The 16,243-nt window shown below is 40.5% G+C and overlaps 3 protein-coding genes and 1 long non-coding RNA gene across 5 annotated transcripts; 3 read left to right on the top strand and 1 right to left on the bottom strand.

The window, feature by feature from the left end:
- Positions 1–1,208: 1,208 nt before the first annotated feature.
- Positions 1,209–5,136, top strand: LOC104429580 (probable serine/threonine-protein kinase PIX13). 2 transcript variants are annotated; one of them, XM_039301126.1, is made up of 6 exons: positions 1,209–1,298; positions 1,458–1,786; positions 3,168–3,303; positions 3,491–3,627; positions 3,983–4,106; positions 4,308–5,136. In XM_039301126.1, the coding sequence occupies exons 1-6, from the start codon at positions 1,235–1,237 to the stop codon at positions 4,577–4,579; spliced, it is 1,062 nt and encodes a 353-aa protein (XP_039157060.1). In that variant the 5' UTR covers positions 1,209–1,234; the 3' UTR covers positions 4,580–5,136. The 2 variants fall into 2 exon arrangements, with proteins under 2 accessions (XP_039157060.1, XP_039157059.1); XM_039301125.1 differs by having other exon boundaries at positions 4,245–5,132.
- Positions 5,137–6,612: 1,476 nt separating this feature from the next.
- Positions 6,613–7,750, bottom strand: LOC120287768. The gene is made up of 3 exons (XR_005546045.1): positions 7,642–7,750; positions 7,079–7,465; positions 6,613–6,941 (listed from the first exon to the last, which is right to left on the bottom strand). It is a non-coding gene; the product is annotated as an uncharacterized LOC120287768 (long non-coding RNA).
- Positions 7,751–8,913: 1,163 nt separating this feature from the next.
- LOC120287763 (probable serine/threonine-protein kinase PIX13) lies at positions 8,914–9,830 on the top strand. The gene is made up of 2 exons (XM_039301119.1): positions 8,914–9,007; positions 9,169–9,830. Exons 1-2 carry the CDS (start codon positions 8,944–8,946, stop codon positions 9,723–9,725), a joined length of 621 nt encoding a protein of 206 aa, XP_039157053.1. The 5' UTR covers positions 8,914–8,943; the 3' UTR covers positions 9,726–9,830.
- Positions 9,831–12,866: 3,036 nt separating this feature from the next.
- On the top strand, positions 12,867–13,588 carry LOC104417633 (probable serine/threonine-protein kinase PIX13). The gene is made up of 2 exons (XM_039301124.1): positions 12,867–12,984; positions 13,121–13,588. The coding sequence occupies exons 1-2, from the start codon at positions 12,867–12,869 to the stop codon at positions 13,453–13,455; spliced, it is 453 nt and encodes a 150-aa protein (XP_039157058.1). The 3' UTR covers positions 13,456–13,588.
- The last annotated feature ends 2,655 nt before the right edge of the window (positions 13,589–16,243 follow it).

The following is a 16,243-nucleotide window of genomic DNA, read 5'->3' as shown; positions in this document are numbered from 1 at the left end:
AATTAATGGCCAATGATGGTACCTTTTTAAGGGTCCCTGGCTAATTGCAGGGAATCATGTAGGCTTTGAGAAAATTGTGGCTTGAAAGTTGCTGTCTATCGGTCTAGCAGCGTGCCTGGAAGTGGCTTGCTTATGTGGAAGCCGTCTAGGTCTAAAGCTTCGGAAGTCTCAAGTGTAGCGACCAAAGATTTGCAAAAGACGTGCATTTGCTAGATAGTTAGATTTGTAGGGCGTTCAGAGAAAAGCCCGTTGCTGCCTTCACGTCGGCAGTTAAGAAAGCTGCTCGGCCAAGCTGTCCGAATGTTTTGCAGGAATCTAAGATCAGAGCTGGTCTACCCTTAATCTCTTGCCGTCTATAAAATCGGGAAAGGAAATTGATCGTGTCTTGGAAATGAAATAATTTCTTTTGGTCCTAATAATACCTTTTCGTTTTGTGCTGCTGCTTTGGGAATGTTTGTGAATGGATGGATACACTGCAAGAAAGCAAAAACCTGACTTAACCGCACGAAAGCAGATAATGGAATCAATTTCCCCCTTGGCTTTATAGGACTATTGCCAGCTAAGCTGACAGCAAACCTCCCATGAAAAACTCGTTACTCGTTTGTTGGATTGCAAAGAAAGATGCCTAAGAGAAAAGAACTAACATGGAGTGCGGTACAAAACCTTCCATAGACATTGACGTCTCCACCAAATAGAATTGGACATGATCTATAGAAAAAAGTATTAACCTTTTATTCCGGCGGTAGCAGGGCAGAGTCGGCAGACGACTTTCTGAACAGGAGGAAGCTTCTTCTCGATCGACTTTATGGATTTCTACATTCTATTGAATGGAACTTAGTTTGTTTTCAAACCGGGCGTGCCCTATTCTTTCCTACTCCCTTTTCTTTATTTTTTGTGTGGATCCCACCACCTTCGAAAAGTCAAATATTATGGTAAAGGTCTACCGGGAGTCAATATATGAAATGTACTGGAAATTTGTGGTATCTGCTTTGCGCATAAGAAAATCAACTAGTGTGGAAAGTGATGTGGGAGGCCACGTTGACTCTCTAACGACTGTGTTAGGGCGGCCAGAAAACGTCAGCATCGAGGGCCTTTCTAGGTGGTTTCAATTCTATACGTAATCAAGTGAACGTCCTCTTCTCCTGAGGAAATAATTTTTGGTAGAGGCAAGGTGGCTTAAAGACAGTAATTCCTGTTAAGAGAGAGAGAAAGAGAGAGAGAGAGAGAGAGATAGATGGGGGTGTGTTATGGAACTCCTGACTTCCCTACTCCTAGCTATGCTGGTTATCTCAAATCAGGTACTCTTTAAAATTTTTCCGACAGTGATCTTTATCTTTACATCCGTGTAGTCTCTATAAAATGAATCTTTGCGCTTCAGATTGGAGTCTTTGATCTTCTTCTTGTCATCGTCTGAAGCAATTTTCTCTGTTCTTTGTTTTTCTTTTTTGAAACTACAGGAGCGAAGTGGAAAATCACTCCATCATCTTCTGCCGCCACTACTCCATCTCCTGCAGCCAGCAATAGCCTTGACTTACTGGCTGCCCGCGACAAAAAAGCCTTCAGAGGTGGAAAGATTGTGGCAGGCTCCAGCTTGACCGTCTTCAGTTTCGCAGAATTGAAAGAGGCAACCAAAAATTTTCCAGCCGATGCGCTGCTTGGAAAGGGAGGAGTTGGTCGTGTCTATAAAGGGATGCTTCATGGGGAGCAACAGCCTGGAAGTACAGAGACTATAATAGCTGTGAAACTATTAAACCCGGATGCTGCTCAAGGGCATAGAGAGTGGATGGTAAGAACTAATTCGTCTTCAATTCCTTTCTCGGAGTACAAATACTTTGCTTTGCCAATTACAAAACCGAAGCAACCCAAATGCATGATGGTACTGATGGAGGCTTGTCATACCCAACTCAACTTTGTCAATAAACACCCTCATTGTGAAAATAGCAGGAGAAATACTAGACAACCTCAATTATGATGGCTATGTAAACGCAAAATCCAAATGTATTTGAAGTTGATTATCCCAGGATTTCTATAAGTGGTGGCCTGGCCTTTTAATTTTGTTTCTGAAAGGGCCCTTGTGGAATTGCATCTGATTTTGGTTATAGAGAGATCAGATATTTCTGAGAGTTCATTGATGGCCTCATCGGCTTTGTTGGGGTGCATCTATGGCAGTAGGCAGCAGACAACACTATTGTTGGTGATATTACCTAAATGTATGTTCACGATCCTCGTGAAGTTTTCAGTTATTAACCCCCCACTTTAGTGTACACAATGTGCATTATTTGAATTGAAATTAAGTAAAAGGAGAATCTGAGAAGTGATTTTGTTCTTGAGATTATTTGGTCACCCTCAGCAAAATAGATTTTACGGCTTCATTTAGTTAACGGTATGAACTTTCTTCTTGCATTTATTTTATTTTTTAATTGACTTAGTAAACCCATGTCATGTAGTGTGTGTGGCCATTGGCTTGTATGATGCTAACTATTGGAAGAACATACTTAGTGTAATTCGATTGCAACGAATGAAGAAATTGCGCATATATAAGTTCAGTCTTTCATCCATGTAATGATCAACCTTTTCGATGTGATCATAGCCCTTAGGCAACTCATCTTTCTAACCTTCTTTGACTAATGCAATGCGGTTCTTTTCATAGTGAACTTGTTTTCTTCTTCCTTCGAGCGAGTTCTCCTTCTATATTCAAGAACTGAAACACATTGCAAGGCTTATCAAACCATATAGGGTGGATACACCACTGCCAGATAAAGTCACCAGTTTGATCGCAAATTATAAGTGGTTTCAGTCATAAATTCTAATGATACTGCATAGCTAGTACTGGTTCATGGCGAGCTACATATTTTCTACAGAGCTATTATGACTTGAAGTACATTTTACCAATATTGATATGTTTTTAATATTACAGGATGCACAATCACAATGAGTCTTCAATCAAACTACTAGTTAAACTGAACATTTCAATGGAAATTAGGTCTAAGTTCCCATTCTGTACCTTTTGTTCCGATATCAACTTTCCCATTGTGATTGTTTCATTTCTTTGACCATTTAAAGCTTAAGGAGAAAAACATCTACCTGGTTTAGTGTGGGGGCTTCCATTTCTTTCATATCTTTTACTACTGACCATGTGTGAGACTCTTTTGCTTATTTTCGTGCAGAGGGAGATAGCCTCTATTGAAAAGATATCTCACCCTAACCTTGCCAAGCTCCTGGGATTTTGTCCAGATGATGAAAATTTAGCTCTTGTTTATGAGTTCATGCCAAAGGGCAGTTTAGAATACCAGCTATTCAGAAGTAAGTGGTCTAATCACTCTGTAAAATTCGGAAAAGTCTCCTTAAGGATGCCAATTGTTTAGCATATCTACTTGGTCAGTTGATAGTCATAGTCGATACATGTGCTAATTTCAAAATTCAGGCTGGTTTGAACATGAACTTGCATTGAAGCATCACTTACGTTTTACTGTCCATTACTCTGGTACAGGTGGCTCCACTGCAAGTCTTCCATGGGATGTACGCCTCAAGATTATGGTCGGGGCTGCCACAGGCCTGGCCTTCTTGCACAATTGCTGTCGCATGATACACATGGATTTCAGAAGTGCAAATATTTTGCTAGATGGGGTTGTTATTTTATCCTCCTTATAATGATTATTGTCTTGTATCACAAAATTTATATGAACTCTATTATCATTCTAGTTAAATTCTTGGGAGAAGCATAATGATGACGATGACATGCCTAGTATCTCACTTCAAAGACTTGGAATTTTGTCCTCTAACCAGGAGAAAGGAGTCATAGTTGATTGCAAATCTATCCTTCTTAGATTTGATGTTAAGTTCACAACATGAGACATGACCATTAACCGGTCCCCAGTTACTTTTAGATACCTCCAAATGGTTTTTTGCTAGATTCATGGAAATTTTTGATTGATATTTAGGCTGAAACCCGAGTCTAATCCATTGTCTGGTTCTTCTGCAGTCTTACACGGCCAAACTCTCGGACTGTGGATTGGAGAAGTCTGGTCCTCAAGTGAGGGTGTCGCCTATTTCAAAACAGGTTATGGATACCTATGGCTATGCTGCCCCTGAATATATAGCAACAGGTAATTTTTCCATTGTAAAGTGCTTTTTGGTGATTTTTAGTGCTGAAGGACGTTCAGTCTTGAATTTTCACAATAATATCAGGAAGTTATATTCTGATGCTCCTCTGCAACATGGCATAAAACTCGTGGTTTTTACAGGGCATCTCTATCTAAAGAGTAATGTTTTCAGTTTCGGTGTCGTGTTGCTTGAGACACTAACAGGCTTGAGGGCAATTGATCCAAGCCGTCCAGCAGGCAAAGTTGATTTAGTGAAGTGGGCCAAACCACTCTTATCCAGTAAAAAAAAAGTGAGGACTATAATGGACTCTAGATTGAAGGGCAAATATTACGCAGACTCTGCACACCAAATAGCACAGCTAGTTTCATTATGCCTCCAACCGGAACCTGAGCAGCGGCCTTCCATGTCTGAAGTCGTGGAAGAACTGAAATCAATAGAAGCTGCCCGTGCTAATGGAACACTTCGGAAAGCTTGAATTTATTATGTCGTTTGTACTTCATGTCATGGGATCAAAGTCTGTTGCTTCCCAGGATAAATCGTGGGCTTTGAATGTTCTTTTCTACTGTACCCAGTAGTTACTAGGCATTGTGTTTTCTTGTAAGCTCTTTGGAATATTCATGCGTGTCTATCATTATGTGCATCAACCTAGTTGAGATGTTGTGATTACACTTTCTTTAAGAGGGGACTGGTTTTTCGATTGCTAATCCTCAATTTTGTTAGCAATCTAAGGTTTACCAAAAGTAGTCTGTAGCTCTTCAAGAGTCCAAGCTCTTTTGTTTCTTCTCATGCTCAAGCTTTGAACGTCAGCAGAAGCACATTGTTATTGCTGTCAGAAATTTGTTCTTGCAGTTGCAGTACTCGGCCCGCCACCAATCTCCAGAAGTATTATGCTGTTTGGTCCGTTCTCGTAGTCATTTTTGAGCTCTGGGACAAGGTTGGGTTGCTGATTGACTCATTTAAAGCAAAGAGCTGCCCAGTTATTTATTAAAGATGAACAAGACATGTAATGTGGTGCTATTTTGTTGCAGCTAAGACTTGTCCAATTGTTTCGTTATCGTTTCTTGGTGTCCTGGAACAACAGCAAATTGGAGGCAGGACTTCAGCACAATAATCTAGGCTCGATCTGGATACAGATTGTTGAACACGGGAACAACAATATAGTGTCGAAAACACAAATCATGGTATACAAAGATCTGCAGGGAATTGGAAACCGAAACCTCGACACATGACTAATAATGTCAACTTAATCAATTTCTTACCATTGCAATGTATATTATAATGTGCCTATGTTAAGGGACTGTTGCTTACACATGAAGTATGAACAAGATTTTAGTTTTATAAAAAGTTGCATTTCGTTTTTTTCGAGAATTAAAGTACCCTCGAATCGTGCAAAGGTTACATGCTAGTATTGACTAAAGTCGAATTGAAATTCTCTCAAAATGTTATCTATCCTATTTTTAATTCATGTAGGACTAGAGTGGGGAAATTCTTTTGCGGTCGACAGAAAATACACTTCTAAAACCGGGGATCATTTTTTGCCCCTCTTTCTCACGGGCTTCTTGGTACGTCCCTCGGCTCCACAGATCTGCTCCGTTCCCCCAGCTTTCTCAGCTAACCAGGGCTTCTCCATCTCACGCCTCATCTCCAGAGCGTGGACGACTCAGGCTAGAGCTTGTGAATTTTCTGCAGGCGGAGGGGGGATTTTGGACGGAGGAGAGGTAGATTGTAGTGGGGCATGGATTATCTCAGGGGTGGTTGCAGTAGCGGATGAGGAGGCTAGGTCATGGCTTGGCTGGGGTTGCGGTTGGGGTTCCCCGTGGGTTTGTGCCTGGATTTGTTCTAGTATTGATCCAATTTCTTGGAAACAAAGGTAGATTTATCACAAATGAACTAAATTGGGGTTTTTGATGGTAAAAAAATTAATGTGAATACTAATTTGTGGTATTTCGTAGCATTAAATTTCAATTAGTAAGTGCCGTGCAGCACTCCCATGGCTGAAGGGGAGATTTTCAATAATTGTGCCTCACTGAATGGCTTTCATCTTTCTCTCTCATTTATTGTTTTTTTGGTTGGTAAAAAGTCCCCCGCGAGTGCGAACTATAATTGCACTGGAGTTTTGTGGGATCTGCTATGGTAGAGACAAGAAAATCAACTAATGAGGACAAGGATGTGCGTGCAAGTCAGGCTGCTTGTGGGCGAGAAAAAGAAAAAACGATGTACGGTCTTAGGAATTCAGCGTGAGTATATTGGCTGTTGTTTCCGTGGCATGATCGAGGAAACAAGACCTGGGAGAGGCAAGGAGACAGATGGGGGTGTGTTATAGTACTCCTGACTTCCCTACTCCTACCTTTACTGGTTCCCTCAAAACAGGTACTCTTTGAAGTTTTTGCAAGAGGTTTCTTTTATCTGTACATCTATCTTGTCTCTTTAAAATGAATCTTTGTGCTTCAGTTTGGAGTGTTTAATCTTCTTCTTGTCATCGTCTGAAGCAATCCTCTCCGTTTTCTCTTTCTTTTTTGTTTGTGAAACTACAGGGATGAAGTTGACAATCACTGTTGTCTCGTTTCTCCAATTGTTTCTCGAATGCCAAAATAATGTATCCAATATGCACCAAAGTGAAGTGATTTTAATGCGAGAGGTTCATTTCAGGATTAGATGTTGCCTTCTTTTGGCAAGTCCAACTAAGAGGACCGAGCACCAACAGGCAGAAGTCCCTACATATTTCCAGGCACATCAAATAACAATGAACATAGTTTTGCGGCTTACTTACATTTTCTTATCTCAGTCCTTCCTCCGCGTACGTGAGCATGTCTCTCGCTGCCCATTCCAGTCCAAAACTGGATATACAAAACTAAAATCACACTCCTTTTACTGCTGGATGACAGACAATGGCTCTCAAACAGATGAAAATAGTTGCTAGTAATAAGACAGATAGGGAAAAGGATTCATGGAATTTCGAGTCACTTGAACTTACTTCGCACGCAGAAAATTCACGAACATCTTTGACTTCACTGATCTTCTGCAGAGAAGCACTGGCCAATGCTGCCTGTGCGCTTGCCCGTATGCCGGTCCGGCAAAACAAGGTGAAATGCTCATAGTTGTTATTGATGAGGTTGTACTTGCTGAAACTATCGTGCTCATGAAGCTCGCGAGCCTTGTTCACGATTTCCTGGGGCAATTTGGTCTCGGGTAAGGTGGTGCGAGTCCCCCATCTCGTCAGCCAATACCCAAGTTGTGGCCCCCATATGCATATAAGCGGAGGGAATGGAGATTCATGCCTTCTTGCTGGAAGCGATGGAGACTGTCTCCTCAACTCCTGTTCGTGTTAAATGAATCACATAACCCTCTCCAGCGTAGATTCCTGTTATAATCAATAATGAGTATGTGGAAAAAGAATCAATTGTCCAAATTATTCCACATGTGGTAATTAGTTATTGTAGAATCACCATGATTTCTCCGCAATACCTTTCACTAAGTAGAATGATGCATTGGCAGCAAGGAAATATCCAACAAGACAATTTTCAAAAAGTGTTTTACCCTTGATTAAAGCCTCAGAGGGAGGAACAACGACGAGCTTGTTTCCCGATGACGATGACGACGACGACGACGACGACTTTGGGACGCTTGCTTTCCCATGCCATGTTCGTACCATCGTTGTCGGATCTATGTCCTTGAAAACCTGCGAGATGGATCGTTGTCACCAACAAAAAGTAGCGAAGCAGAGATGAAGAGTCTAAGATAGAGATTCGCTGGAGATGGAGATGGTCGAAGCAGGAACTGCTGAGAAGTATAACAGCGAAGCTGGAAATGGATCGGCGACTAGAAAGAAAGAAATGAAGCACAGCTCAGTCAGGTTCTCTCTCTGGCATTTCGTCGAACACCTGGACAGCTGAGGAGAGGGGCGGCAATGGGGGAGCCGCTGGAACGTGCGACGGTGGCAGAGGACCGTTGGAGGAGAGGCTTTATCTCTGAAGCTATGCAACTTTTATTGTTTGGGCCAACATAAGATAATAAAAGGAAAATTTAGTCGAGCCACATTTAAAAATATCCATGCTAAAAATGAAGAACAATAAGAAGAGGAGGATGAATAACTAAACATGGTGGGTGTATAGGCCATGCAGCCGATAAGTACAGATGCGATCTCCAGGTTTGAGATCTTCCGGTCTTACCACGTCCCCTGTGGGTCGCAACAATATTGCGAAAACAGTGATGATGATGTGAGCCAACATTTTGTCTCTCTTGGACCCTTTTGCACTCTCTTGGACTGGTGTGCTTGGGCTGGTCTTTAATTAGCGTCCCACCCACCTAAATGAGCCAAACGGGATCAAGAGAGCCAAAAAAAGAGTTAGAATGAAGGTTAACTAAGGAGGAGGAGGAGGAGGAGGAGGCGGAATATGGAGTGATGGGAAGAGAGGAAAGTGCTTTTTGAAGGATAAGTTGGATCTGGTCCGGGGGTGACATGAGTGAGCGAGAGAGCTGCAAGTTGGGTTGAAGCTGCCCCATCACCACAAGTGGAATCCTAGAGAAGCATGGCACGGTGCCGTTTCTCAAAGGAATTTCCCCAAAACAAGGAGCCAAAAACAGAGAGAAAGAGAAAGAGACGGGGCAGGAGGAGGCTGAATGTGACGGGGTAGGACGAAAGAAGGGGGACCAATTGATGATCTTAGGTGAACCTGACAATGTCGGCACCGCCCATTTAGGTGGTTTCGCCTGTCTATCCGTAACATCAAGTCAACATCCCCTTCTCCCGAGGAAATAAAATTTGGTAGAGGCAAGGCAGCGAAAAGACAGTAGTTTTTGTCGAGAGAGAGAGAGATAGAGAGGGAGAGAGAGAGAGAGATGGGGGTGTGTTTTGGTAGTCCCAACTTCCCTACTCCTAGCTATGCTGGTCATCCCAAATCTGGTACTCTTCAAATTTTTTCCTATATTTATCTTTATCTTTACGTCTGTGTGTAGTCTCTATAGAATGAATCTTTGTGCTTCAGATTTGAGTCTTTAATGTTCTTCCTGTTATCGGCTGAAGCAACTTTCTCTGTTGTTTGTCTTTATTTTTTGAAACTACAGGAGCGAAGTGGAAAATCACCACTTCATCATCTTCTGCAGCCAGCAATAGCCATAACTTGTCGGCTGCCCGCACTACTTCATCATCTCCTGCAGCCAGCAATAGCCATGACTTGCTGGCTGCCCGTGATAAAAGGGCCTTCGGAGATAGAAAGATTGTGGCAGACCCCAGCTTGACCGTCTTCAGTTTCGCAGAGTTAAAAGAGGCGACTAAAAATTTTCCAGCAGAAGCGCTGCTCGGAGAGGGAGGATTTGGTCGTGTCTATAAAGGAATGCTTCATGGGAAGCAACAGTCTGGAAGTAAAGAGACTATAATAGCTGTGAAAATATTAAAGCCGGCTGGTGCTCAAGGGTATAGACAGTGGCGGGTAAGAACTAAGTCGTCTTCAATTCCTTTCTCGGAATACAAATACTTTGCTTTGTCAATTACAAAAATGAAACAACCCAAATGCATGATGGAACTGATGGGAGCTTGTTGTCATGCCCAACTCAGCTGGGTCGATAAACATCCTCGTGAAAATAGCAGTGGCAGAATTACTGGACAACATGAATTTATATGACTATATAGACGCAAATCCATATGTATTTGAAGTTGATTATCCCAGGATTTCTATAAGTGGTGGCCTGGCCTTTTAATTTTCTTTCCGAAAGGGCCCTTGTGGATAGAGAGATAAGATATTTTTGATAGTTCATTGATGGCCTCATCGGCTTTGTTGGGGTGCAAAGTTATGACTGTGGGCAGCAGACAACACTATCGTTGGTGCCTGACTGAGTAGTGTTAATTGTTTGGTGATATTACCTAAACCTATGTTCACAATCCTTGTGAAGTTTTTAGTTATCTAACCCCCCACTTTAGTGTACACAATGTGCATTATTTGAATTTTGAAAAATTACTACCACCTAGAGGGGGGATGAATAGGTGTTAAAAAAATTAAGAAAATAAATGCAGAATAAGTTATATTGCAAACAAAGTTTGAGGAAGAGTCAAAGTCTGACTAGAAGCGCCGCTAGACTTTTGAAGTAAATTCAGACTCAAATAAAAATGGTTTAGAGTTTTGAAAAGTTCAGAAGAAGATTGCAATGAATAAAGCTAAAAAGAGTGAAGGGAAGAGAAAATTGCACAAGAGATTTATAGTGGTTCGGCAAGCCTACGTCCACTCTCCCACGCTGATAGCATTCTAGCTGAAATTCACTAAAGTATCAACAGAGAAGTACAATGTTTTGAGTGCAAACACTCAGTGGAAGATTTCTTTTTCTCTCGCTAAGTCACTTTTCTTGTGTTTTTCTCTCTTGAATACAATTTGTAAGCGCTGTCATTGAAGAACAAGAGGTTGGAAAGGCCTCAAACTTTGAAATTTCAATTTTCACGCCCTATCTCAAATGGACTGAATGACCTCCTTAAATACTCCTCTACGCTTTTTAGCCGTTGGCATTCTCTAGAGGAATTTCTTCCAATCAATCTGTTGGACAAAATTAATTAAGGAAATCTTGTAACTGTTTAAAAGATTGAGATGAAAACTGGTTGCCCATACAATTAGAATCTAGGTTTCCAAAAGTAAATGCTTTCCACAAAGGAACTTGTTTTCAAAATTGATTTCATTAATTCGTGATTGATTCAATCAATGTATTTATAAAAGGTAAGTGAGATTCTTCGCCAAAAAACCAGATATTAAAGATAAATCTCTATAACGTTCATATTGAATCCTTGTTGTAAGATCAATAATCCTGACTCTGATTATATCTTCGTTTTGGACTTGGTTTCGCCTGGATCACGAGTGAGAAAGACTTCGAAATAAATAGACTTTAACAAAAGTTTGTGATATAGCTCAGAAGTCTAATATTCTTCAGAATAAGAACAAAAATAAAAAGTTTTGTCAACTTCAAAACCTGATAGGAGTTTTTTCAACGAATTTAAATGAAGTAAAAGAAGAATCTAAGAAGCGATTTTGTTCTTGAGACTATTTGGTCACTAAGCTCCTCAGCAAAATATATTTTAGGGCTTCATTTAGTTCACGGTGATGAACTTTCTTTTGCATTTCTTTTATTTTGTAATTGACTTAGTAAACCCGTGTCATGGAGTGTGTGTGGCCATTGGCTTGTGTGATGCTAACTAATGGAAGAACCTACCTAGTGTAATTCGGTTGCAAGGAATGAAGAAATTGCGCAAATATAAGCTCACGGTCTTCCATCCATGTAATGATCAACCCTTTCAACGTGATCATAGCCCCTAGGCAACTCGTCTTTCTAAATTCTTTGACTAAGGCAATGCGGTTCTTTTTTTTTCATAGTGAACTTGTTTTCTTCTTCCTGCGGGCGAATCCCCTTCTATATTCAAGAACTAAAACAAATTGCAAGGCTTGTCAAACCATAAAGGGTGGATACACCACTGCAAGATAAAGTCACCAATTTGATCGCAAATTATAAATGGTTTCAGTCACAAATTCCAATGATTTTGCATGGCTAATACGGGTTCATGGCGAGCTGGATATTTTCTACAGAGCTAGTACGTTTTACCAATATTTTTTATATTACAAGATGCATAATGACCATGAGTCTTCAGTCAAAACTACTAGTTAAACTGAACATTTCATAGGAAATTGGGTCTGAGTTCCATTCTGTACCTTTTGTTTCGATATCAACTATTCCATTGTGATCGTTTCATTTCTTTGACCATTTGACGCTTGAGGAGAATAACATCTACCTAGTTTAGCGTGGGGGCTTCCTTTTCTTTCATATCTTTTACTACTGACCATGTGTGAAACTCTTTTGCTTATTTTTGTGCAGAGGGAGATAGCCTTTATTGGAGCGATATCTCATCCTAACCTTGCCAAGCTCCTGAGATTTTGTCAGGACAATGAAAATTTAGCTCTTGTTTATGAGTTCATGCCAATGGGCAGTTTGGGAAACCAGATATTCAGAAGTAAGTGGTCTAATCACTCTGTAAATTTCGGAAAAGTCTCCTTAAGGATGACAATTGTTTAGCATATCTACTTGATCAGTCCCTACATACTAAACAGTGCAAATTGACCTCGATGAAACTTAGTTGATGGTCATAGTCGATGCATGTGCTAATTTCAAAATTCAGGCTGGTTTGAACATGCACTCGCATTGAAGCATTACTTACGTTTTACAGTCCATTACTATGGTACAGGGGGCTCCACTGCAAGTCTTCCATGGGATGTACGCCTCAAGATTATGGTCGGGGCTGCCAGAGGCCTGGCCTTCTTGCACAATTCCTGTAACATGATACACAGGGATTTCAAAACTGCAAATATTTTGCTAGATGGGGTTATTATTTTATCCTCCTTACAATGATTATGGTCTTGTATCACAAAATTCATATGAGCTCTATTATCATTCTACTCAAATTCTTGGGAGAAGGATGATGACGACGATGACATGCCGAGTGTCTCACTTTGAAGACGTGATATTTTGTCCTCTAAGCAGGAGAAAAGAGTCATAATAGCGAGAGGAGATCCTATGTTCCCCTCTGCCCAACTGATGGACGGATTATAGTCGATTGCAAATCTATCCTTCTTAGATTTGATGTCAAGTTCAGAACCTAAGACAAGACCCTTAACTAGTCCCCAGTTGCTTTTAGATATCTCCTTTTTTTTTTGGCTAGATTCACTAAAGTTTGCAATTTATAGTTAGGCTGGAAACCGAGTCTAATCCACTGTCTGATTCTTCTGCAGTCTTACATGGCCAAACTCTCGGACTTCGGATTGGTGAGGTCTGGTCCTCCTGAGGACAAGTCACATGTTTCAACACAGTTTGTGGGTACCTCTGGTTATGCTGCCCCTGAATACAGAGCAACTGGTAATGTTTCCATTGTAAAGTGCTTTTTGGTGGCATAGTGTTGACTGACGCTCGGTCTTGAATTTTTTCAATAGCACGGGGAAGTTATTTTCTGATGCTTCGCCGCAACATCACATAAAACTCTCGGATTTTACAGGGCGTCTCAGTGTAAAGAGTGATGTTTACAGTTTCGGCATCGTGTTACTTGAGATACTAACAGGCGTAAGGGCGTGTGATCCGAGGCATCCATCAGGCATGGCTACTTTGGTGGAGTGGGCCATGCCACACTTATACAGTAAAAAAAACTTGAGGACTATAATGGACTCTAGATTGGGGGGTGAATATCATGCAGAATCTGCACTCCGAATAGCACAACTAGCTTCAATATGCCTTGAACAGGAACGTAAGCAGCGGCCTTCCATGTCTAAAGTTGTGGAAGAACTGGAATCAATAGAAGCTGCCAGTGCTAATAGAATACTTCGGAATGCTTGAATTTATTTGTTATGTTGTTTGTACTTCATGTGATGGGATCAAAGTCTGTTGCTTCCCAGGATTAATCTTAGGCTTTCAATGTTCTTTTCCATTGTACCCAGTAGTTACTAGGTGTCATGTTTCCTTGTAAGCTCTTTGGAATATTCGTACATGCCTATCATTATGTGCATCAACTTCTGAATTGAGATGCTGTGATTACACTTTCTTTAAGAGGGGAATGGCTTTTCGATGGCTAATCCTAAATTTTGTTAGCAATCTAAGGTTTACCAAAAGAAGGCCGTAGCTCTTCGAGAGTCCAGGATCTTTTGTTTCTTTTCATGCTTAGGCTTTAAACATCAGCAGAAGCTCATTCCTATTGCTGTCATGAATTTGTTCATGCAGCATAGGGCCCGCCACCAATCTCCAGGAAGAATTATGCTGTTTGGTACATTCTCGTCGTTATTTTCGAGCTATGGGACAAGGTTGGGTTACTGATTGAGTCACTTAAAGTAAAGAGCTGCCCAGTTGTCCATTCCAATTGAACAAGACATGTAATTTGGTGCTATTTTGTTGCAGTCAAGACATGTCCAATTGTTTCGTTATCTCTTATTGGTTTCCTGGAACATAGATAACAAATTGGAGGCAGGACTTGAGCACAATAATATAGGCTCAATCTGGATACAGGTTGTTGAACATGGAAACAACAATACAGTATCTAAAACATAAATCATGGTATACAAAGATCTGTAGAGATTTGGAAACCGAAATCTTGACACATGACTAATGTTAACTTAATCAATTTCTGATTATCGTAATGTATATCATCAGCTGCCTATGCTAAGCGACTGTTGCTTACGTATGAAGTACGAACAAGCTTTTTAATTCTATAAAAAATTGCATTTTTTTTTTTTTTGAGAATTAAAGTATCCTTGAATCGTCAAGATTACATGCTAGTATTAGATAAAGTTGAATTGAAATTCTCTCAAAATGTTATCTATCGTATTTCTATCTCATATAGGCCTAGACATGAAAAGGGTACATTTTGAGTCTAGAACAGGTCCTGTAATTTAATTTTCAGTCATAATTTATATTTAATCGCAGGAACTTGTTTTCACTTATAACCAATAACTCACCAATAACTTACCTTTATGGACCATAGCTTGATTATATAGTCGGCAATCGTAATTTGAAAATAGTAACACTCAATAATTAATCAATTATAGAAGACGAGTTATTACTCCTTGTTCAAATATTGTTATTTACCTCCAAATTTGAACTTGTGCAGGCATGCTCTTTCACGCACATGCATTGGGTTTACATTCTCCCTTTTTCCCTTTCCACGAAACAACGCCCTAGTAGAACAACGTTCTTTGTGCTGCCGCTCAATACAAGGAGGTAAAGTTGATTGTAGATACTCTTCTGCGACGTCTCTACCGATTTCACCATAGGGGCGTGGGGTCCATCAATATAAGAAATAGTGAGAATTTTTGATCAAATCCCGTCTCCATAACATCTTTGTGATAAAAAGGGATTTGTTCCAAATATTGAATAACTTGATTTATAATAATGAGGTTCCTTTTTCTTTACCAAAAATAAAATAAAATAAAATAATGAGGTTCCTTTTTTATTTCTTACTTTGTGTGCCTTTCTTTTATTTGCAGGTGCAGTTGCGAAATCGGCACAATTCCCCCTTCATGTATGGTTACCTGATGCCATGGAAGGCCCTACTCCCATTTCGGCTCTTATACATGCCGCTACTATGGTAGCAGCAGGCATTTTTCTTGTAGCTCGACTTCTTCCTCTTTTTATAATCATACCTTACATTCATTGTCCATCGGGATCATTCCTTCTCTGGCAAAGCACTCCAGAAGAGACATTACCCTACATGTTGCTGCTGAAGTAAGATGCTTTGAAACAACTGTCCATTAAGTTTGCAAATCGACTGCATTGGGTTTTTGAATAAGGACAAGTTGATGCATGCAAAGAGATTCTTCGAATGGCAAATTCGGACAAGGACACACTGCACTGCACTGTGCAGCGAGAGAAATTGCTGATTGAAGATGATCATGAACTGTGTAACATTTTTAATGCTGCCGATGAATCACCACTTTACGTGGCGAATGCACAATGGGCTCATCAAATTACAAGGCTGATGTTAGATGCATCCCTGTCGTTGTCCTCTTGTGAGGGTCCCAAAGGAATGAGTGCATTGCGTGCAGCAGCAGACTATGCTTGGTCCCGCTGTAAGTATCCCGAGAATCTTACTTATGGGAACCGTGCGGGCGATTTCTACACCAATCTTACTTACCCTCTGGGTATGTGGTTACTTTCAAGAAAGCAAACAACTAGATCAACTGTGCACAAGTATTTAAAAATTGAATAAACCTCTTGGCTCTAGGATCTTCCAGGCTAAACTGCATTAGCAAATCTCATTGAAATGGAAAGGTGAAAACTCGAGAGGCGAGAAGTAACAGAGGTGCAATGCAAAGTCCTTCATTGAGTGATGTTTTCATCAAATTTCTTTTGACCTGATACTTTGACATCTAACTAGAGCCTCAGCCTTCAATTTCAGGAATGAAAGAGCGGATGATTCCCTAGATGAATACTAGAGGAATCCTCTGCCAAAAACTTCTGGCATTGAGTTTTGCATATGTATTAATTGCACCAGTTTATCTAAGAGAGGCGAAGATGGATGATGGAAAAAAATCGTCAAGATAACCATGCCATATATGCTGCCGCATTACCCTCAAGAGCACCGTAAAAAGAATTGAGGGACTAACGCATCATAAGAGTCAATCTCAATTCTGAA

Source organism: Eucalyptus grandis, chromosome 8, assembly GCF_016545825.1.
Source record: "Eucalyptus grandis isolate ANBG69807.140 chromosome 8, ASM1654582v1, whole genome shotgun sequence".
NCBI lineage: Eukaryota > Viridiplantae > Streptophyta > Magnoliopsida > Myrtales > Myrtaceae > Eucalyptus > Eucalyptus grandis.
The sequence above is the reverse complement of the archived record's forward strand: the minus strand, read 5'-3'. Positions and strand labels throughout refer to the sequence as shown.